The following is a 22,894-nucleotide window of genomic DNA, read 5'->3' on the forward strand; positions in this document are numbered from 1 at the left end:
TATTTTCCCCTCCGGCAGTTACAGAGATCTGTTTAGCTAACACACATTCTTGGAAATTGTATACCTGGTATAGAAAAGTGGGTACATATGCATTATTTAAGGATTGAGTCCTGTTTCCTCTGAATTTTGACCTACCAGGTCTTGGAGGATAGGAAGCATCACCCAGTGGATTGCTTCCAAGATTTTGTTTTGTTTTTAATACTCTACTGCTTGAGAAAATTCAACAACAGGCTTTGGCTGAAAAGCTGAAACTTTAACTGGACAAAGCATGTAATTGCTAGCTTTAAAAAAAGCATTTGTTGTCTTTTGAAGGCTGCTTTTTTTTAACATGTAAAGTTTTTCTTTAGGGGATGTTGAAGTAGGAGCAAAAAAAAATCCAAATTGATGGGAATCTTTTTAAAGACATTTTATATGTATATATATTTTATACCTGGAAATATGTGTGACATTACAAATTTGTAGCATTTAACAGATGTATTCATAGTTGTTTATTTTTAAAAATTAGTTTAAGAATTTACCTGTTTGTTCCTTGCTGGGGAGTCCCCAACTCACATCTCTCTTGCCTTTAATTTGGGTGTTTTGAATTTCTACCCTGTTTTTCTGCAGAAACATGGGACTAGGAATCTTGTTGTATGTAAAGGGGCTTGCTTTATCCTCAGTGTGGACACAAGTTTATGTAGCAAAGCTGAAAGAGAACTTGGGAAAGAGAACTCAACCATATTTTTACTTTGGCATATCTGGCACCCTCCTCTGCCTAATTGTGGGTGGTGGGAGATACAGACCCTTTATATTCTAACTCCTGTGTGTGCCTTTTGTGTTGCTGGTGCTGTATGGCAGGGAGTGGGTAATAAGTAGGACATGGAAGGACAATATACTGGAGTGGTGGTTAAAAAAAAAAAATACAGATAAAAATGAGCTGTGAAGAAGAATCAGCAAAAGCTGAAAACTGGGAAGGGAAGGGGAGTTTGGAACATGGGGAAGAGATGGGGCCAGGCACTGGGCACTCTGGGCAGGCAAGAGGTGCTATTGCAGGTGCCCTGGCATGAGAAATGCCACCCTCTTTCTTTCTGTCCAGGCATTCATTGTGTGGTTGAGGGAAGAGGATTTGAGCTGAGGATTTGCACACACCAAATGTTGGTGAAGGTGGAGATTCCACAGTGGGATCTGGTTAGGACAGCCAGCTGCTGGTACATGAGGCCTCTCTTGATTGTGCATTCACGTGGGCAGGTGGTCTGTTCTCGGTCTTCTTGGTGTCCTGAAAGGAAAGTAAAATCTATCTATCTGTAGTGAGTATCAGTCATCAAATGTCTAAGCTGTCTGCCTGGCTCAGATTAAGCCTGCTACCTACCCCTTCCCTTCTTCCCCACCCACCAAAGCCTTTGTAGCCCTGGTCAATTATGCCCCTGGCATTTTGGCTGGCCTAGACTCCATTATGTAACCTCTTCCTCCCTGGCTGGGAGTATCGTTGAGGTTCTGTACAGGGATTGGGACCTCCTCCTCCTCCTGGTGTGGGAGTGGGGGGAGAAAATTTGGATTTTTATTAGGCAATGAAAGGTTATAAATAGTTCCCATTGTTAACTTTTCTCCCTTGCTCAAGGCAGGATTGGCCACCTTTCTTGGCAAAAGGAAGTGTTCTTATGCTTGGCTGTGGGCTGAGCTAAATTTCAAATGCAGCAATTGGTCTTGCTGGAGTGGCCTGAAGTTCGCATGTGTGCTCACTCCTGAGACCTGAGCTCTCTGATTTGGCATCTTGAGTCTCCATGGGGACCAAAATTATGAGATCTATGGGCTGCAAATACAGGACCAGACATTTGGGTTTTGCCTGAAATTAAGAAGCAGGGTATGTTTTCATTTTTGTTAGGTGTCGCGGGAGCAGGTGTAGTTGATGTCTGTGGGTGCATGGTCTTGCCTGAAGATAGCCATGATGTTGGTGGAAGCCGCAGCAGGGTGAGCTTTCTCTTGGTTGATGAGGAGAGGTGGCTGCCTAACAAAGTCGAACAGGACAATTAGTATAGATTGGTGTGTTTTGTAGTCCCCATGGAGTCCTTTAAATTTCAGTGGGGTTAATTAAGTCTGCCTTATCAAAGTGTAAATTTTATCCAGATCACCGAACCCAAAGGGAACGACAGAGCCAACTATAACTAATTGAGTTTGAGTGTTAGCCCGGGTGTGTGCAGATGCATGATGGGTAAACCCTCATTTTTAGGGTTTAATATCAGCATCATCACTTAAGTTTTACTTCAAAATGTGGTCTTCTGTTATCTGTATTTTCTTTGGACATTCTTGTTTAAATTTCTAAGACACTTTTCTCGGAGCTGTCAATAATAGCATGCCAGTATTCACCAGACTAACAGACTCCACTGAAAAGGCTCCTTGTGAAGTGCTTTTGAAATTTCCATGGACTCCTGAAATATCAAGTTATTCCTAAATGCTCGAAATACTCTTTCCTGCCTCACATTTGCTTTGGTCATGTAGCTCCATCAACTCTTGATTCTTAGCTCTCTGGATTTTAAATCAAAGGAAAACAAAGCAAAGAACACTTTGAATTTGCTTATTTATAAGTAATTGCATTTATGTGTGATGCATGTTTCAGTCTTCTGGGAAGTATGGGTTCAATGATATAAGAAGATGAATTTTTTTTTTGTAAGCAAATAACTTGTTTCTTAAAGTTTGCAAGCTGGGCACTGTAGCTCACACCTGTAATTCCAGTGACTCAGGGGACCGAGGTGGGAGGATTGCTTGAGACTGGGAGTTTGAGAATAGCCTGAGCAGCGTAGTGAGACCTTGTCTCTTTAAAAAAGGAAGGACAGAAAGGAGTTTGCACTCACCTGGAAACATCTTTAGGAAAAAACATTCTGTCTTAGTATGTTTAAATATATTTGGAACACAGCATTTTCTACTCTAGGAAAAATGGATGACATAATAAAATCATCAAAAAAATTACAAAGCCCATTTTCCTGTCAAATGGTCCTAATAAGGTGTGTGTCAGAATAAGTTCTTAATGAATAAGCTTCCTATTGCTAAATCAACATATTGTTTAGGGGAAAACTCATTTACCCACAAAACAATATATGCCTTAAGGGAAAAAAAGCCTTCAGATAAATTAGAGATTATTATTATAACAGGATCCACGCTTTATTTCTTTGATTTAGGGGCAACTATAATTTATTTAGGTTTGCATTAATATATCTCTAGCTACTTGGGCAAGCTTTGAGGAGGGGTGAGAAAGTTTTTAGTCTCATGAGTCATTGCTCTGTGAAGATCAATCTCAAAATATGATGAAACTTTTTTTTAATGATCGCTTCATGTCAGCCGGTGATGAAACTGTTTTCCTGGCAGTCTGACTAGCAAATAAAGCTAACACATATGAAAGAGCAGAGTAATTCAGTGTGAAACTATCTTCTGGGAGGGAGGGGTCTTTAGTTATATGCTTAAGTAAATATTTTGACACCTGATTTTTTTATTACCATTTTAGATGGTCAAACAGATATAGAGGATTAAAGAGGTAGAAAGAATAAAGAGGCTCGGTGTGGTGGCTTGCGCTTATAATCCCAGCACTTTGGGAGGCCTAAGGGAGGAGGATTGCTTGAGCCTAGGAGTTTGATACCAGCCTGGACGACACAGTGAGACCTCCACGTCAACAAAAAGTCAAAAAATTAGCCAGGCATGGTGGTGTGCCTCTCTAGTCCCAGCTACTCAGGATGCTGAGGTGGGAGGATTGCTTGAGCCAGGGAGGTGGAAGCTGCAGTTAGCCATGATCACACCATTACGCTGCAGCCTGGGAGACAGAGTGAGACCCTGTCTCAAAAAAAAAAAAAAAAAAAAAGTGAAAAAAAGAGTATGATTGAAGAAAATGCATAGTCATGTTTTATTTCTTAAAACCCTGTCTTTCCCAAGAGGTAACTTCAATCCTGCTTTAATTTTCAGCTTCTTAGAATGGCAATGCAACATTCAGCCAACGGTTGAATGAGGTTTTATGTGATGGAAGTGCAGAAAAGGGGCATACCTGGTATGTGTGCATAGAAGAGAGACTCTTGCAAGTAGAGTATCCATTCATTCTGCATTTCCTTGAATAAGTATTACATTTCTGTGTTGTGAAAAACCACTATGCTAAATGCTATTTGAGATGGGTTATCAAGCATGGGTCCTGTCTTCATGGAGCCTTAGAGTCTGGCAGGGGATTAGAGACCTGTGTAAAGAGTGACTGTAATAAAGGAGGAAGTAATGACTAATCCAACCTGTGTGATGAGTTGGGAGTTCAGCAGATGGGGTTTTTTGTTTTTATTTTTGTTTTGAGATGGAGCTTTACTCTTGTTGCCCAGGCTGGAGTGCAGTGGCACAATCTCGGCTCACTGCAACCTCCACCTCCCGGGTTCAAGCGACTCTTTTGCCTCAGCCTCCCGAGTAGCTGGGATTACAGGCACCTGCCACCACACCTGGCCAATTTTTGTATTTTTAGTAGAGACAGGGTTTTGCCATGTTGGCCAGACTGGTCTCAAACTCCTGACCTCAGGTGACCCACCCACCTCGGCCTCCCAAAGTGCCAGGATTACAGGTGTGAACCACTGTGCTTGGCCAGCAGATGGAGATTCTGAGCATGGAAAGACTTAGTTGGAGCTATGCCTTAAGATTTACCTGTTGTCGTAGTTCAGGCTGCTTAGTTTTTGCTATAAATACCGTAAACTGAGTGGTTTATAAACAACAGTAATTTATTTCTTAGATTTGTGCAGGATGGAAAGTCCAAGATCAAGGTACTCTGCAGATTTGGGGTCTGGCAAAGGCCTACTTACTGTTTCATAGACAGCCAGCCATCTTTTTGCTGTAACCTCATGTAGTGGAAGGGACAAACAAGCTCCCTCATTTATAAGGACACTAATCCCATTCATGAGACACAGACACAGACTATGGTACATGGCAACAGAGTAGGATGGAGTGGGACTGGAAAGAGACTAAGGTTAAGAATGATTAAAAAATTGTTTTAGTAGTTAAGTGAGAGAATAAAGTCTCAAATTAGATCAGGTTCAGTGAAGAAGAGGTGGTGAATGGAAGATTCATGAGGAATTGCAAGGACCTGGGAACTGGAAGAGACAGAGACAACAACTCCATGCCTTCGAGACCACTGAAGGACGAGGGGCTGTCTGTTTTGGTTTGAGTTCAGTTTCAGGCGTGTAGACTTCGAAGTGTGGTGGAACATCTTGGCAAGTGTCCAGCCACCAGTTGGAAAATCATACTGGGTCTCAAGAAAGCTTGGGATATAAACTGATCAGCCATTTGCTTGGAGGTAATGCTATGAGACTAGGCAAGTTACACTAGGGAAACAGGTCATTGACAAAAGAGGGCTGAGAAACTGGCATTTCATTTGTGAGCTGGGACTAAGGTGCAAGGAGCACCAGCAAGAGGGACAGGAAAAGACGACATAAGACCACAGTATTCTGGTAATCATGGATGTTTCCCTCCGTGTGTCTCTTACAACAATTGCCACTTTCTCCCTTGCAGGACAGAGTGCTTGCAAGGCCATAAATCTACAGGAAAATCAAAAGAGAAGGTGTACTACAAAAAAGGGAAAAGAAAAATTAATGTGCTTATCAGGGCTGTTTCAGGAGACTTGTGAAAGTCTGTTAGTTGAAGTTATAGTTATGTGATAAGGAAATGGAATTGGTGAGGATAGAGAGCCCTCTTTTACCCGCAAGAAATTAAACAGATAAAGATGGGAGATCAGTTACTAGGATGAGAGATGTGTGCAGCTGTGGTTTTTATTTAACACAATTGTAGACTTCATTCAGAGGTTCTGATAGTGTAGGCTGTGGACTTCTAGGTGTCCCCAAGACACTTTCAGGGGTTTGTGTTGTCAAAACTCTTTTTATAATAATACAAAACCCTTTTGTAATAATATTGAGAAGTTATTTACATTTCCCTTTGTTGACATTTGCACTGATGCTGCAAAGCAATTGTCAGTAAAACTTCTGATACCTTAGTATATGTCAAGGCACTGGCTACACTAGTAGTACTGGTGTTCTTCACTGCCACGTGCTGGCATCACAAATAATAATTCACTGAAGAATGTCCTTGACAAAGCACTAAAAGTAATGTTATTAAATCTTGACCCTTGGAGACCCATCTTTTTAATATTCTGTGTGATGAAGTGGGAAGTCTGCATAAAGCCCTTCTGCATGCTCTGAAGTCTGATGGTTGTCTCGAGGCAGAGCACTTGTATGATTGAATTGCAAGCTGAACTCGCTATTTTTAAAATGGAATATTGCTTTTATTTGAAAGAATGACTGACAAACCATGGTTATTCTGAAGTAGGTATTTGGCACACCTTTTCTTCAAAAGGAATGAAATTAGCTTGGCACTTCAATTAAAAAAAAAAAGAGACCGGGCGCAGTGGCTCACACCTGTAATCCCACACTTTGGGAGGCTGAGGCGGGCAGATCACATGAGGTCAGGAGTTGGAGACCAGCCTGGCCAACATGGTAAAACCCTGTCTCTACTAAAAATACAAAACTAACTGGGTAAGGTGGTGGGCGCCTGTAATCCCAGCTAAGGCAGGAGAATTGCTTGAACCCAGGAGTTGGAGGTTGCTGTGAGCCAAGATTGTGCCACTGCACTCCAGCCTGGGCCACAGAGCAAGACTCTGTCCCCCCCACCAAAAAAAAAAAAAAAAAAAAAAAAAAAAACCCTGGCAGGATTAGTTGCCAATGATAAAACTTGACATTTCAAATGAAAATTAGTTTTTTGGGGAAATTTTACATCTGTCGCATTGAGCTTGATGGTTTCCTGAGACTTTTCAATTGAGATCTCTGGTAATGTGATGTTTTGATATTATGTGATAAAATTTGTCAACATTTGCAAAATCTGCAAAACCATGATTTTCCAAATGACCCAATGCATAATGTTACACAGTCTTGCATGGGTAAAAGATCCATTTAAAGTATAAAACAGACCATTGGATCTTACTATAACAGTACAAAAAAATTCATTGATGCAGATTAAGTCAACAGTAGAACTGACTTTTAAGAAATTGTCGGCCGGGCGCGGTGGCTCACGCCTGTAATCCCAGCACTTTGGGAGGCCGAGGCGGGCGGATCACAAGGTCAGGAGATCGAGACCACGGTGAAACCCTGTCTCTACTAAAAATACAAAAAATTAGCCGGGCGCGGTTGTGGGCGCCTGTAGTCCCAGCTACTCGGGAGGCTGAGGCAGGAGAATGGCGTGAACCCGGGAGGCGGAGCTTGCAGTGAGCTGAGATCGCGCCACTGCACTCCAGCCTGGGCGACAGAGCGAGACTCCGTCTCAAAAAAAAAAAGAAATTGTCGTTTGTTAGCCGGGCACAGTAGCTCACGCCTGTGATCCCAGCACTTGCGGAAGCTGAGGCAGGAGGATTGCTTGAGCCCCAGGAGTTCATAACCAGCCTGGGCAACATAGCGAGATCCCGTCTCAAAAGAAAAAGGGGGGAAATTGCTGATTGTCAAGTTTTGGCTAGGTGTCAGAGAAGAATATCCACAATTAACTGAAAAGACTCCTCTCTTTCCCAGTTACATATCTGTCTGAGGCTGCAGTTCTTCGCATGCTTGCAAGACCAAAAGAACTGATCCCCACAGATTGAATGCAGAAGCAGTTATGCAAATCCAGCTGTCCTCTATTTAATTGGACATTAAAGTTTGTAAAATTGTAAAAACAATGCTATTCTTTTTAACTGATCTTTCAAATCAAAAGTACAACTTTTTACCTATTTACCCATAAGTTTAAAATTAGTTTTTTAATTAAAATATTGTTAACATGAAGTTTTATAACCTGAAAATGAACTAACATAGTTTAAAAATTCTTAGTTTTAATATCTAGCATGAGAAATATCAATAGACAAAACCCTTATAAGCCTGCAGTCCTCAGTTCTTATGAGTGAATTCTGAGACCAAAAAGCTTAAGAACCTGCTGGCTTTAGAGGAAGGAAAAGAGAGGGAGAAAATAAAAATAGAGATGAGAAAATTGATTCAAACTCTGATCGTCCTCTAGACTTAAGAGGATGAAGACTGAGTTGAGTGATGGATGACTGAAGAAGAAAAGGCTAATTCAGGAGGTATTTTGAATGGAGAAATAGTAAGTTTGCAGATAATTTCAATATGGGGTGGATGACATGAAAATTTTGAAGGTAACCTGCATGATAACTGTTTCAGTATTGCAGACCAGAAACAACAACTTAATGACAGAAACAGAGCAGGTCCATGGATGGATGTTCCTTTTTATTTTTATTTTTTTGAGATGGAGTCTTGTTCTGTCACTCAGACTGGAGTGCAGTGGCACAATCTTGGCTCACTGTGACCTCCGCCTCCTGGGTTCAGGTGAGTCTCCTGCCTCAACCTCCCGAGTAGCTGGGATTACAGGCATGTGCTACCACGCCCAGTTAGGTTTTTTGTATTTTTAGTAGAGACAGGGTTTCACCATGTTGGCCAGGCTGGTCTTGAACTCCTGATCCACTCGAACACCTGATCACTCAGGTGATCCATCTGCCTCGGCCTCCCAAAGTGCTGGGATTACAGGCGTGAGCCACCGCATCCAGCCAATGTTCCTTTTTAAATACGGTTTTTGGAAATCTAAGGAGGGAAGGAATGGTAATGGCTGAGAAGGAGCAGACAGAAACAGGGAAAATACTTGTAAGTAGGAGTCATGGAAGGCAAGAGGTTAAACGAGAAGCAGATGATGGATAGATAGAGGCAGAGGATTAATGTCAAACCAAGGGCCTGTCTCATTGAGCAGACTTGATTCACAAGTGCTATCTTGGACACTTGGTATTAAGTCAGCTGTTCAAGGTCACATGGTGATAGGTTGCATGACAGTGAACTGATGAATGTCTTCAGTACTCAGTGTTCTTTAGAGTCTGAGGAGGATGAGAGTAGAGGAGAGACTCTTCTCTATGGAATGTATTTGGTCATCGCTAGGGACCTGCACTTCCCCACTGGCTTTAAACAAGAGAGAGTGATTGGAATGGAAAATGAAAGCAGTAAAGTGCAGGCCAAATGGGGATGGTTTGATTTGGTAAGCAGAAACAGGAGGGGGTTTGTTGTCCTGGAATAGTGAGTTTACAAAAACCTATTTGAGGCAGAAAAATTATGAACAGAAAGTTATGTAAGACATACAGGCACACTTGAAAATAGATATGAACTTGTGAAACCAGAAAATAATCACAAGGAAGTGTGGGCTCTTGGTGTTAAAGATGGTAGAGATAATGACCAATTCTATATCTTCTTGTGGTTTATAACCTGTTTCTCACACATAGTGGTTTTGAGCCTCACAACCTGTAGGAAGTGGGTATGGCCACTTCTCTCACTAAGAAAGTACAGTTGCGAGAGGTTCAGTACCCAAAGGGGTCTGGACGGTGGTTAGCACTGAGAACACCCTGGCTTCCCAGACAGTGGCAGGAGGTAAGAGGATGACTGTAGAGGGCACTGATGGTTTAAAGTTATGATGGCAGTATTCGGGGAGCTGGTCAGTTTGTAGACTGCTCCTTAGCATTTGTGCCCCCAAATATGGTGACCAGGGGGTGAGTAGCTGAATAGAGGCAGCCAGAAGTGATTCAAGAACTTCCCTTTACCTTTCTCCACGCAGTCAGCCTTTCATGCTGTGTAATACTGAGGGTTCCATGAATGTGCTGCTGGGAGGAATATCGTTCTCCACTTGCCTAATGGATTCCTAGGGCATGCGAGGCCAATCATTCTCTCATCTCCAAATATAGCCGTCATACAGTCGTCAGATATTTAAATCTGTGAAATGCAAAGTGAAGTCTTCTCTCTAGCCCTCATCCCACTGGTATTGGGTAATGTACACCCATTATTGATTAGTGATTTAATATTAACTGCATAAATGAAAATAGACTTGCTATTTAGAGTGGTCCATTTGAATTTGACTTGGAGGTGCTTTTGTAGTAACTAGCTTAAAACCATCTGGCTGTTCAGATCTCAGTATTTAGTGAACGGCTATGCAAGTAGACATGTATTTCCATTTCACAGGGTATCCATGTGAGTTCCTAAGCAACTCATCTCTCCCAAGATGGTGCAGTGACACTTCTCCCAGGAGGTCCTTCTGCCAGAGTGAGAAGTTCAGTGAGAGAGGGCTCTGTGCATTAGGGAAGGGAGAGATTCAGACAGCTTCATGTAGATTAAGGAATTCAGACTGAAAAGGACCTTTTAAGGGGACGATCACTGGGATGACATTTTAGAAGACAATAATATGAAAAGACAGGTGGGAAGCCTTTGGAAAAATACAATTTCAGTGCCTTAGTGGATATACATATAAGTAAATAACGTTTGTCCATTCATCCCAACCCCGGGTAAGGGTTTAGAACTTGGGTAGCAGCAAAGTCCAGGTTGTACAGTTAAGAGAATAGTTAATCATGAATTTGGGTGTCCCCTTTCCTTTTTTTTTTTTTTTTTTTTTTTTTGAGACAGAGTCTTGCTCTGTTGCCGAGGCTGGAGTGCAGTGGCACAATCTTGGCTCACTGCAACCTCCGCCTCCCAGATTCAAGCGATTCTCCTGCCTCAGCCTCCCGAGTAGCTGGGATTACAGGCGTCTGCCACTACGCCCAGCTAATTTTTGTATTTTTAGTAGAGACAGGGTTTCAACGATGTTGGCCAGGCTGCTCTCAAACTTCTGACCTCAGGTGATCCACCCGCCTCGGCCTCCCGAAGTGCTGGGATTACAGGTGTGAGCCACCATGCCCAGCCTGGGTGTCCCTTTTCAACTCAACCATTAAAGCTGGAATCGCCACTGTTCCCCAGCTTATCTGAAGTGGGTTGGATGGTGAGTTGTTTCTGGATTTAAAAAAAATGAAACACTTGAGAACCTGGAGTATCTGTCTGCAGACACATTGTGGAGGCAGTGGCGAATGTGCTGGGGTGTTGCGGTCCCCCTGCTGCACATAGGACCTACACAGGATCAGGGTCCTCCTGCCAGTCCCGAGTGAGCTGCAGGCGTGGCCCTGTTTGTTGTCGAGGTGAATTCTGTGGAGCCAAGTTCCTGCAGCTGCTGTCTCTGCCTCTACGGCAGCTGCCAAACGGGAGTCGTTTCTGGCTCTCTCTCCACAGAGTGTTTCAGGTTGAACCAGAAACTAGACGTTCTGGGGCATAATCACAATCGGGAGCAGTGTGGAGATTGTTTCGAAAGGGAAGCGGGGTGTGGAGTGGAGAAACTGCAGAGATCTGCCCCCTCACCCACTTCTTCCCCTTTCCATCTGTGTCCTGTTCCCTCCCTCCAGCCCAGCTGCCACCTGAGATAAAGTAGCTGCCCTGCCTGGGCCCGGGGCAGAGGTGGAGGGAGGGCGGTGCCATCCTGTTCTGAGGGCCCCACCCCTTGGGTGTGCCTCTGTGTGCTGATCTGGTTTGGTTGCCGCCCTCCTTCCCCAAATGCCCGGCTAGCTTGAGAATCAAAATGTGCTTTGAGGTAGGAAGGGACCTCCTGTAGAGCGGCTCTGGTATGTGGGCGACCCGCCCTGGGGTGGCTGCTTTTCCCTATGTTGGGTTGGGGCCACTGCCACCTTCATGTTTGGCTCACATGGTCCAGAAGCATCAGGGCTCTTTTAACCCAGAAGAGTCAAGCCTTGGTTTCCTTACCCCTGCAGTTTTCCAGAGCAGCTGAAAAACATCCAAGCTGGCAAACCATTCTTCCTACTCCAAACATTAGGAGCTTTTACCAGTAAGCAAGGGGTGGGAAGCTGTTCCTTTCTTGAAGATGCTGCCCGCATAGTTTCCCTTGTAGCTGCCATCCTGGGTGCATGACTTGCAAAACTGATATGTGAGTGAGAATAAGACAGATGGCCTTTGCAAAAGCTCTGCTTATTTTGATTTTTGTGGTTCCTTACAAAAGACGAAGTGAGCATTGAACTTTGTTGGTGCTGTTGTAACTCAACGGCAGCATCACTGCGTTGTTTCCTCATTTTATTTTTCCTAAGACCTTTACCCATTATCTGCAGATTTTCACATCTAAGCAAAATAGGTTCATATGAGTCTAGTTACCTAGACAATTAATAAAAAAGAGCAAAATGTTGAGTGACTATGTCATAGGTCACTTATTGTTAAGTTACAACTTTGTAAGCAGCTTGCTTTGTAAATTTTTCATCCCCTGATAGATAGATGCTGATTTTAGAAGGTGAGAGAAGTGTTAGAAGGATGTGAATATCATTTTATTTATTGGCCATAATTAAGTGCCTTTGGGCTTTTTGGGTACAGGGTTAACCTACAGCTCAACATTTAAATCAAATCCAACTTAAGTACAAGAAACCAGATGACTAACCTCTGGGAGAACCCAAGAAAAGCTGGGCTTTCCCAGCATTGCTGTGCAGCATTCTGGGAATATAGCTTGATTTTTCTACATCTTTACATGCACAACAGTAGTACTGGGTCCTGTCTCTTGGGACAAGTTTCACTGTGATTTTAAATTTTTGTTTCAACGTGGATTCTCTATGATTGACCATCAAGTCGAAATCCTGGTTTTGACTTTCACTACTGTGGGATGTGCACAGCAAGTTTTCCACCAAATTTTCCACGTCGTTCCCCTGGCTTGTTTAATGAGAGCTTGGATTGCAGTTTTACCCCACCACCTAAATAGCCTGGGTCTCTACCAGCATGCCCCTAGGGTTTTACTTCATTTCAGCCTCCTGTGGGCATTGGATACCCTGTACTCTGTAAGGGTAACATGAAAGATAGGCCCTTTTCTTACCCAAGCTGATGTCTGAAGTACCTGTTTTCACATGACTTGGAATTAGGAATTGCCATCAGATAACCCTGGACTCTTCTGATTCACCCTTTGCACTTGGAGTTTTTGTTTTACTGTTTCCTTAACCTGTCACAGTCCCTTAATTAGAATGTATTGCTAGAGGACAGGCTGCGTTGTCCAACTTTGTGCGCATTTTATAGAAACACACAAAATCACCAGACAAGCAGCTGTAGTGTGAACTCATCCAGATGCAATACTGAAATTCCCCAGAGGGGCATCTTCATTGTTTTCTTTCTTTGTTCCAGAAGCAAAGGCCGATAATGAACCGAGCTGTTCGCCGGCAGCTCAAGAACTGTTGACAAGGCTGGGATTTTTACTGGGAGAAGGGATCCCAAGTGCCACACACATAACCATTGAAGACAAAAATGAAACCATGGTAATACCCAAGGAAGACACTACATTGCATACCTCTTCAGAGGATGAACGAAGCAATAACCATCTTCTCCCTTTCCTTGAGCAGGGAAACCATTGTTCAGTTAAATGAGTTCTGGGCTGTTGTGTATTGAAATTTATTTCAACAGTTTGGTTCTGGGTTTTTGCAGTGGGGAGGTGGAAAAAAGCAGAAAGAAGCAGACCATAAGAAAATGTCCACATTAACCTTCTAGTCACCACCCAGAGAATAATGGCTACGTGAATTAAAGAGGCTAAAAGAATGCATTCGTAATGCTGCTAGTACTTTTACCTTTATAGCACCATTCTTCTCATCTGGTTGCTTTGGTATATGCTTTCCTGTGCTTTTTTAGCTGTTGAGATTTTGGAGAGTCAGTGGGGTGAGGAAAAGATTTATAGGAGATGAGGCAGAGACAAAATAAGGTGAGATCAAATGGTTCATCTATCAGGAGAGCACTTCCCCTCCAAGGGAGCAGCAGCATGAACCCTGCCACTTCCCAGATGTGATGTGTGTGTCTGAATAGCAATGCAGGATGGAGCTTCTACCCCTGGTGAAGGTCTCTGCGCTGCAAGGGAGGGTGTCATGCATTGATTGAGACTGCAGTGGTCACCAGTCTCCTTCCCCTGAATGCAGAGCCCATAAATCTTGAGGAATTGAATCAGGTTGCAGTGTTCGTGAAACATTACAAAAACAGACTTCCCAGGTTTTCTGTACAGAGGTCAAATAACCCATTTGTCTTCTGCAGACTTTAAATGAAAGGAAGTCTGCCTGTTTGCCATTTCTGTTTTACAAATGTGCATTCTCACTAAATTATTGCTAAGACTGACCTTTTAATAAAAAAGAAAATCACAAAGGAGGGGAACAGAACAAAGATACTGCTCTCTTAAAATTTGGAAGACCACGTATACATTTACATAGATAAAGCTCCGTGAATCCATATCTATACACACATCTCTTTAGATTTTTTTTAAAAAACTTCCGTTTTCCTGTTCTTAGTTTTATTGTTTTAGCGTCAAAAACAGAAGCATGTGTCGAAGCATCCTGTGTAAGCCATGCTAACTCCTCCTTCCGTTCGTCTTGCAGTGCACAGCTCTGAGTCAAGGCATCAGTCCTTGCTCCACACTAACAAGCAGCACCGCATCTCCTAGCACCGATAGCCCCTGCTCAACCTTGAATAGCTGTGTCAGCAAGACGGCAGCCAACAAAAGTCCCTGTGAGACCATTAGCAGCCCTAGTTCCACCCTGGAAAGCAAGGACAGTGGAATTATAGGTAAGAAGCACACTGCTCGGTAATGTAATGGCTCAAAGCTCGTCAACCAGAGCATTCACCAGGCACTTCCTCAGAGGGTTTTAGCGTGGTCTGTGAAGGACAGTCTGCCAGCGCCTGCTCTGTTCTTTGCAGGCGGCACTGACTCCATGTGTAGCTGAGAGAATTAAGCATTGGCTTTTACATTCCTTGATGTTTACTTTGTAACACTCAGCTCATTTGTTAAAAAAAAAAAAATCCAGATCAGATCTGGTCTGTGCAGTTACAAAAATCTTTGCTCTTCTATATTCAGTTCCATTTGTTGGGCATCAGGTCCCACTGGGGCACACAGCAGAGCAATGAAATTCCTGCATATTAAGACGTCGTCTTAGCCCAATCTCAAGGTCACTTATTTTCCTGATGATAGCTCAGGCGTGTGTTCTCTAGAGTTTCTTATCATGGGATCTGACTGCATTTTGAGGCCAGAATTTTCTACGGATGACCTCCCTGAGCCCCCACACCCATGCAATAAGTGTGGTTGTCCTGAAGCCTAGGGGTCAGGAGACATGGGTTCCAGTCCTGACTCTTAGGCCAATTTGCCAGGTGACTTGAGCAACATTGAATTTACCTTTTTTGCACACTTTCTTTCTCTAGAAAATTAAGAAATTTAAGGATTTTGATTAATCCAGTAGTTTTCAGTCCCAGGTTTATATTAGAATCATCCGTGGAATTTAAGAGTCTTTATTTTTACATGCCATCTCAGACAGACTGCATTTATGTTTCTGCAGCTGGGCTCCAGTGTCTTTGTGACTCAGGTCTCCAGCTTGGTGCCTTTCAGATAAAGATGGGTGGGACCCCTGGAGGGGATTGTTCAGACCTTCCTCTGTTCCGAGATTATACTGCAGTTTCACATGGAGCTCTTCTGAAAGATTTAACTCCCCTTTTGCTGAGTCCCCATTCCACATGTCTTTGAGGGATAGTTTGTTTTATTGTGAACTGAATGCTTCCACGTTAATATGTAATCAAATGGAATGAACGACATTTGAGCTCCTTATTTTCTTTAGTCACCTGTGATTTATTTCAAGTGTAATTTGGAAAACCAGACAGCAGGTTCATCCAGTTTGCATTTTGGGGATTGCCCCAGAAGGTCAGTGAGATTCTTGCGATTGGATTGTGGGCTCTTTGGTATAGACCTCACTATAGCTTCGTGAGGGGCCCCTCAGCTTAAGGAAGGCAGCTTCTTGCCATAATTTTCAATTGAATCAGAATCTTTAGTGGATTTTTGTTTATTTTGCCTTCATTCTTTATAAGATGAAATTCACATACCATAGTATTCATTCATTTGAACCACTGGATGGTTTTTAGTATATTTAAAAAGTTGTGCAACTATCACCACTATCTGATTTTAGAACATTTTCATTATCCAAAAGAAACCCTGTGACCATTAGAAGGCACACTCTTTCCTACCCCAAGCTCCCCAGTCCTAGTCAACCAGTAATCTATTAATCTTTCTGTCTCTGTAGCTTATTCTGGACATTTCATATAAATCATGGGCTGAGTTTTGTGTAGCAAATTTAAATTATTTTCACTCAGCTTGAAGGCCTTGCAGTGAGCTTATTCTGCTAATTCCCCATTCTCATCTTACCCTGCTTCCCCAGCTGCTGTTTAGTCTAGTTCAGCTAATTTTTCCCACTGTTACTTCTGTTCTTATGTTCTTATCTCTTCTGAGCTGTCCACCATAGATACATCTTTGGTATTTATTCTGAGATAACCAGATGACTTTCTTCACAGTATTCTCAGTTCTTCTGAAATTTCATCTCCTGCAGATAATTTATCTTCAAGGATGTGTCCAGTGCAGTATTGTTTTGACAGGCTTTTTCTTTCGAACGTCCTGGCCATTGGCATTACATGCCTCTGATTATAACCAAATATTTTTTTTTTTTTTTGCTTTGACAATTACAAACTTTTCTTGAGACAGGATTTTGCTCTGTTGCCCAGGCTGGAGTGCAGTGGTGCAATTGTAGCTCACTACAGCCAAACTTCTGGGCTAATACAATCTTCCCACCTCAGGCTCCCGAGTAGTTGGGACTATAGGCATGTGCCACCACACTTAGCTCATTAAAATTTTTTTAAACATATTTCACTATGTTGCCCAGGCTGGTCTCAAATTTGTGGCCTCAAGCATTCCTCCCACCTTGACTTCCCAAAGTACTGTGATTACAGGCATGAGCCACTGTGCCCGGCCCAAACTTCTAATAACTGAGAGCCACCCATTCATTTATTTCTCTTTCTCACTGAGATACAGTGCCACAATTTTTAAGGTATTCTAAGCAGAGGAAAGAAATGGCTCTGTTTTTTTTTGTGTATGTTGTCAATGAAAGATTAAGCTGCAGGAGATTCTTAATACTTATATAGTCCCACCCAGTAACTGACTGATTAGACACCTTCCTATATGTTCCCCATAGTGTCTCAATATTCCCCTTCAGAGTATTTGTTCTTGTTCTGTTATTTAATTTTCTCTCCAGATATAAACAGGGGTCTCATTAATCCAGCTATCTACTAGGTTCCTAGCATGCTGTTGGAAATGATAGTTAAGGAAAGGGAAGTGTTGCCACTGTCAAGTTGCATCGGGTGAGGGAATGTTCAGTTTAGAAAGAAGCTATGCAGGATCCCCATCCCTCGTGGGCTTTGTCAAACCTTTCAGTGTCTGTGTTGTAACCTCTGCCTTGATGACAAAGTAGTACATTTCATGACGTTGAAGCTGCGTTTTTCCTCTGCTCAAGCCAGCATGTTCCCGTAACTCGGCTGAGCATGAAAACTTGCAACTGGAGGTGAAAGCAAAAGGAATTAGGAAGTGGCTGGTAAGTCCCTCTCATCCAGAAGACCCCCGCTCTGGAGACCATGCCTCCCACCATGTTCTCCTGAAGGTTGCAAAGGCTGTAGAAGGGATGATAGGGAGGCAGTGCTATTGACAACATTCCTGTGTTCTCTCTTCTTCCGTGACCTGCAGAATTAGAACCTGTTGCCAAAGGACACGCTGGAGGTGTGGTAGGGAGGAGAAGGGAAAGACACAAGAATTTCCTCTCCAGGCGGACTGTAGCCACAGGTCTTTGAAGCAGGAGTGGTGGGGACAGAAAGGGGAAGAGCTTCCTCTTAAATCAATACAGGGTGTGCAGGTTCCACTGCCTCTTCACAGAGCAGATTATCTATGACTCAGTTGTGGTTCTATGATTGCTGGACTAGGGGTGTGCCTTTTTCCATCTGAAGAACATGCCTGTTTTTATAAGGTGTAGCCTGGGAATGGCAGCTTTTGGGCATCGTTAAGTGTTTCACAGAGTGAAGTATTCAAGAGCACCATGACCCTAGTGGGCAGAGATGAAGATGAGATACTTTGGCTTCCTACTTTGGAAGATCTAACAGTGGCTTGTAAAACAGGCTGGTGAGGACCCATGCTCCCAATTACATAGGGCCTGGAGAAGGCAGGAAGAGGTTTTCCATTTAATTTTCCATTTTAAGTAGTTTAATATTTGTCAGCTCTACTGGGGTTGGAATGGCAGAGGCTTTAGGGGTGGACTGGTACAAAGTGCATACAGCTGCCGAGGCCTTGCAAGCTTTGGGCAGCAGGTGGGCTCAAAGCAGGATTCCACGTACAGTATTCGCATGGTTTATTCAGAGCAGTTCAGGGAAATTTCAGACAGTGCTAAACCATCCTTTAAAATTCCTGGACCTTTCTTTACTCTTTAAGCTGATTTGCATCATGTTGGTTATATTTAATCTCAATATTTTTGCCCAGCAGATGCAGAGACAGGAAGCGTGTGTTCCCACATGCCTGGGCACCCAGTTTAGAAAGAAATATAAAGTATGTGTTTTCATCAGGACTGCCATAAGGTGCCCTGCCTGTGTTCTGTTTCCACTGCTTAGGAGGAGAAAGGGCAGGCTAGTGACCAGTAGAAGAATTTATTGGGCCCCTTCCAGTCTTCCTCTCTGGAGGCCAGGGCTTCGTAAACCCTTCCTGCCCGTGTTTCAACTGTGTTATCTTATCCGGAGGGAGGTCCCACTTTATCCTCTTTCAGGAGGTCTAAGTTCTTCCGACATAAATGTCTTTCGAAGAATAATAATTCTGTCATGTAGAAAGACTGTCGAAGCTGAATGGGATTAATTGAATTCCCTACGATTGTCTTTTTTTTTTTTAAGTGAACTTCCTTACTCTTTACATGTTAAAATCATTGGCATTACCCAGAAGTTAGTGTCTGATTTTCATATTTGCAATGTGAAAATTTTCTCAATGTGAAACCCAACTGTACCCGATCACCATAAAATAGCTTTCAGTTACTTACTGTGAAAAGAAAAACTTTACAAAGTATGCTTTTAAAGGTGTTTCCTCCTTGTCTGAGAAAACATTTTTTCTTAGTAACATTCCTTTGAATATGACTTGCTTCCTACTGTTACAGATGGAAACTGTAAGCTGTATTAATCCCAGTTTAGAAAGAAATATAAAGTATGTTTTCATTAGAATGTGTGAAAACCAATCTGATTTTCAAACAAAGCATCACTTAATGTGTTTTAAAGTGCTTTGAGGTAAATTTAATTTTTATGTACATATCATAAAATTTTAAGTGTGTGTATTAGTTTCAAGAAAATAGGCTATTTCTGCATTTAGGAATAAAGAGGATAGAGCCTGGATGAGAAGAAACAAACAAAAACCCAGCTTTCCTGTCAAAATAAAAAGAAATCCTTCCTATCCATTAATGATAGATGTGCAGAGGGGAGGACTTATTCTGGCTGAGGGAGGGGCCGTTAAGTCAGTCACTCTCTCCATTTGTCTTTGTAATCTGCCTTTACCTGTTGAGATGTGTAATCTCTGGAGTATTTTTGTAGTGTCCTGAATCTGCCTCCTTTGGAGAAGCGGTGCTAGAACAGTTCCATGAAGGGAGGGGACCCTGAGGGAACTGTGGCTGCCTCTCCCTAACTGGGTGTGTCTGCCACACAGAGCAGGTATATCATCTACCTGCCTGGCTCTCAGCACCTGAGCTGGCAGGCATGAGCCACCACATTCCACCTGGCTCCGTGGCTTTCTGGGTGATTAAGTGCTCAGAATTCAAGCTCTTCCTACTGCCTTTCCTTTGCTTTCCTCATGCTTACATTTGTTTTCTTCTTGCTCAGTTTGAAGCAAGAGAGGCAGGTATGCATTTAGACAGGGAAATACCTTTGTAGAAACAGTTTTGCAGAAGTAGCTTGCAGTAAAATATTAGACACCTGGTTAGTATCCTGCTGGTGCTTGCTAGAGTTTGATAATATTTATTTTTCTGCCTAGTTGCTTAAGATGTTAAAAAAAAATTATCACAGGCTGACTTTTATCTTCCTTTGACTCTCTCCTACCTCCTGCAAGGCTTATAAAATGAAAGTGATTCCAGAGGTAGCTTTAGACCTTTTATTTCCTGGACTTTGTGTCCCAAGGGAGATAATCAGATGCAGAGGCACACAAAGATGAATTAATTGTACTTTATTTTCCTTTTTGACTTGTTGTAAATCCTGCCCTTTTGATTTTATGCTAATAATGCTTTGTTGCCACCTGTATCGCCCTGCTCACTACTAAATTGAAATGCTTTGAAATTGATTTGGTAATAACTATTTAGACTGTTTCAAGTCTGGGTTAATATTCATTTTGCTACATTGCCTGTAATTTTTAAAATCATCCTTAATTATAGAAGCCTTTTTTTAAAATCTCTTGGGTGAAGAGAAGAATTTTTCTTTATGTATATAATTTGGTAATATGCTTAATGTGGGAAAGAAATTCTTGGCAATGATTTGAGTCAGCAAAAAGCCTGCTGTACTTTTATTCAGATTGTGGTTGGATTCTTCAGACTGTTCTGTTGGTGTAGCAAGCATTTATTGGCGCCTACTGTGTACCAGGAGCAAGCATGTTCACTACTGGCACAATAAAGATAAGGCACAGCATCTATTGTCAAAACTTGTCCACTTGTGGGACTACAAAATGGTCTTCTGTTCTGTGGAGAGTCTGAGCAAGTTGTCAATTACTGAGAAGAGTTTAAGACATGACAGTGATTGATACCTCTGATTGAAGATGTATGCTGTGGGTGCATAATGATACCACTAATCGAACTCTTCCAAAGTCTGGGAAAGGGTCACTAGACTGTGTGAGAAGCTCCAGTGTCTGTGCATTCAGTGCACAGGTTATGTGAAGCTTTACCAAAACATTGTGCTTTTTCTGGAAAATGTCATATTATTTAAATCCTTAGGCTTGTCTCTGGAGACTGTTCTTCATTGTGTCAGACTCAGTTGGGCAGTGTGGTGGGTCGCATCCTCCCCCTCCAGCACCGCCTGCTCCCAGCTATTCCTTTAGGTGGGCCTGATGAATTGAAGGGCCTGATGAATGTGGCTGGGAATGCGCGGCTCGGGTCCCTGGCCTTGCTGCATGTCATAGCAGAGCATGCCTTGCGCAACACAGGTGAGCACGAAGCTAGAAATTTGGTGCAGAGATCTGGCTGTCACAAGCCAGCACACACAGCTCCCAGCGCAAGGCCAGAGAGGGAGCAGGGTCCTGTGGCGCATTGGATGGGGCTGGGCGGTTGCAGAAGAGAAGCCAGAAGTCCCCTGGAGCTGAAGGTTACCATGCAGGGGTGGGGCAGGGATCCCACCGGGGACATTCTGTTGGCATTCCAGGCAAGGTGGCTTAAGTGTCTTCACTAGACCCCTCAGGTTAAAAGCTGTGATCGCAGGTGAACCAGGGGCTTTGTTCTTTGTGGTTGGTTAGTTTGCAGGTGGCCGGGTCTAGGTGGGATGGAAAGAAAAGTACAGTCTGGCATTTCTGGCCAGAAAGGTTTAAGGCAGGCTGGTTTCATTGTGCGGGCTTTCCCTCAGACACTGGGGAAAATCCAAAATGTGGCCTGGCGGCCTGAATGCCTGCTGGGTATGAGGTATGGGTGCACAAGAGAGGGACGCCACCTGTCAGCCAAGAGGCCTACAGACTTCTGCGCTCGCTGCCTTGACTTGTCTCTGATCTTTTCCTGATCTGACTTCCTCTGCAGCGGTGAAACCTAATTTGGAAAGTTGTTAGTCACGGGAGGCAGTCTCTCTACAGTGCTGGGCTTTTCCTTTTCTATTTACTTCTTCCTTTCACCCACTTTTAGGAGCGACCATTATGTTCCTTTCTTGTTTGATCGTTAATTCTTTGGTCCAGTGTTTTAACTTTAAATTCTTCCTGTCAACCACTAAGCTAAATATAGAGGTTAAAAAATGTTTGCTTTTTAAGTGCTACTTTATTTTTCTTCAGTTGTGAGGGGAGGAAAACATTCCTGAGCATTCATGATGCCTAAGGCACTTGACATATGCCCTCATGTCTGATTTTCTCTGCCACCCAGGAAAGGACAAATCACTCTGTTTACAGAGTCCTCCTCTTGAAAATGGGGAATGCAAGACAGTCTATAATGTTCTGGGAGAAAATTTTCGTTTGTGATCTTTTTATCCTCTCAAAATGTGTATTTTCTATTATAATAAAGTAGTATATGTACATAATTTGTAGTACATGTATTTGGGATGCATGCCGAGTCTTAATAGTATGGCATGATCAGAGCTGTGTAGAGAGGCCGGGCATGGTGGGTCACGCCTGTCATCCCATCACCATGTGAGGCTGAGGTGGGAGGATCACTTGAGCCCGGGAGTTCAAAACCAGCCTGGGCAACATAGGGAGATTTTGTTTCTACAAAAAAATTTTAAAATGAGCCAGGGGTGCCGGTGGTGCGTGCCTATGGTCCCAGCTACTCAGGAGGCTAAGGTGGGAAGATCGTTTGAGCCCGTGAGGTCGAGGCTGAAGTGAGCTGTCACTGCACCGCTGCACTCCAGCCTGGGCAACAGAGCAAGACCCTGTCTCGAAACAAAAAAACCGTGTAGAGCACTGTTCTGGGATACAGTGGGACTTAGGGCATTCTGGGGCTTTCTTGTCCATAGGGCTGTTAACGAGAGTCAGTGAGTTGAAGTACAAAAAGAACTTAGAGTGAAGCCTGGCATATAGTAAGCAGTATTCCAATATTCATCTTAGCCACTGTTGTGATTTCCTAAGGATCATTAGTTAATTCCTCATCAGTGGATTTGAAATGCTCAAAACAGACATGTAATAAACCAGGATTTTTCCTTTTTCCACAAAGGTATGAGTTGAGGAACATATGAACTAGGAAGGGCAAGAGAAAAGATGCATTGAGGAGTCACGTTCATAAGACTGTATGCTTCTTATAAGTGGGCAGAAAGCTTTACACCTAAGTTTCCTGGTAGCCAGTGGAAAGAGAGAAAACACATATGGAAGGTGATATTTATAAGGACAAAATGTCCAGTGCCCAAAATGGTACCGGGTCTGGAGATGCATACCTCCTTGTGGACCCCCTAGAGGGGAGAAGCCAAGGTTGCAGCAAGCCCCTTGCTCTTTTCACCTCTTGTCTCTTCTGTAGCTCAAAGGTCCATCTGATGAATTGTTTGTG

The 22,894-nt window shown here is 43.0% G+C and overlaps 1 protein-coding gene across 31 annotated transcripts in view; it reads left to right on the top strand.

Annotated features, from left to right (window-relative positions):
* The window catches only part of TANC1 (tetratricopeptide repeat, ankyrin repeat and coiled-coil containing 1), a 265,441-nt gene that overhangs the window by 168,387 nt on the left and 74,160 nt on the right, over positions 1-22,894 (top strand). For 19 of the 31 annotated variants that reach the window (XM_065525539.2, XM_065525540.1, XM_065525538.1 and 16 more), the window contains 2 exons: positions 13,011-13,141; positions 14,240-14,426. The exons of 4 other annotated variants lie outside the window; for them this stretch is intronic. In XM_065525539.2, the coding sequence (XP_065381611.1) occupies positions 13,011-13,141; positions 14,240-14,426 (318 nt within the window). The remainder of the gene's footprint in view (positions 1-13,010; positions 13,142-14,239; positions 14,427-22,894) is intronic. 8 more of the 31 variants (XM_074009200.1, XM_074009206.1, XM_074009192.1 and 5 more) reach the window with 2 other exon arrangements.

This window comes from Macaca fascicularis, chromosome 12 (assembly GCF_037993035.2).
Source record: "Macaca fascicularis isolate 582-1 chromosome 12, T2T-MFA8v1.1".
Classification (NCBI taxonomy): domain Eukaryota; kingdom Metazoa; phylum Chordata; class Mammalia; order Primates; family Cercopithecidae; genus Macaca; species Macaca fascicularis.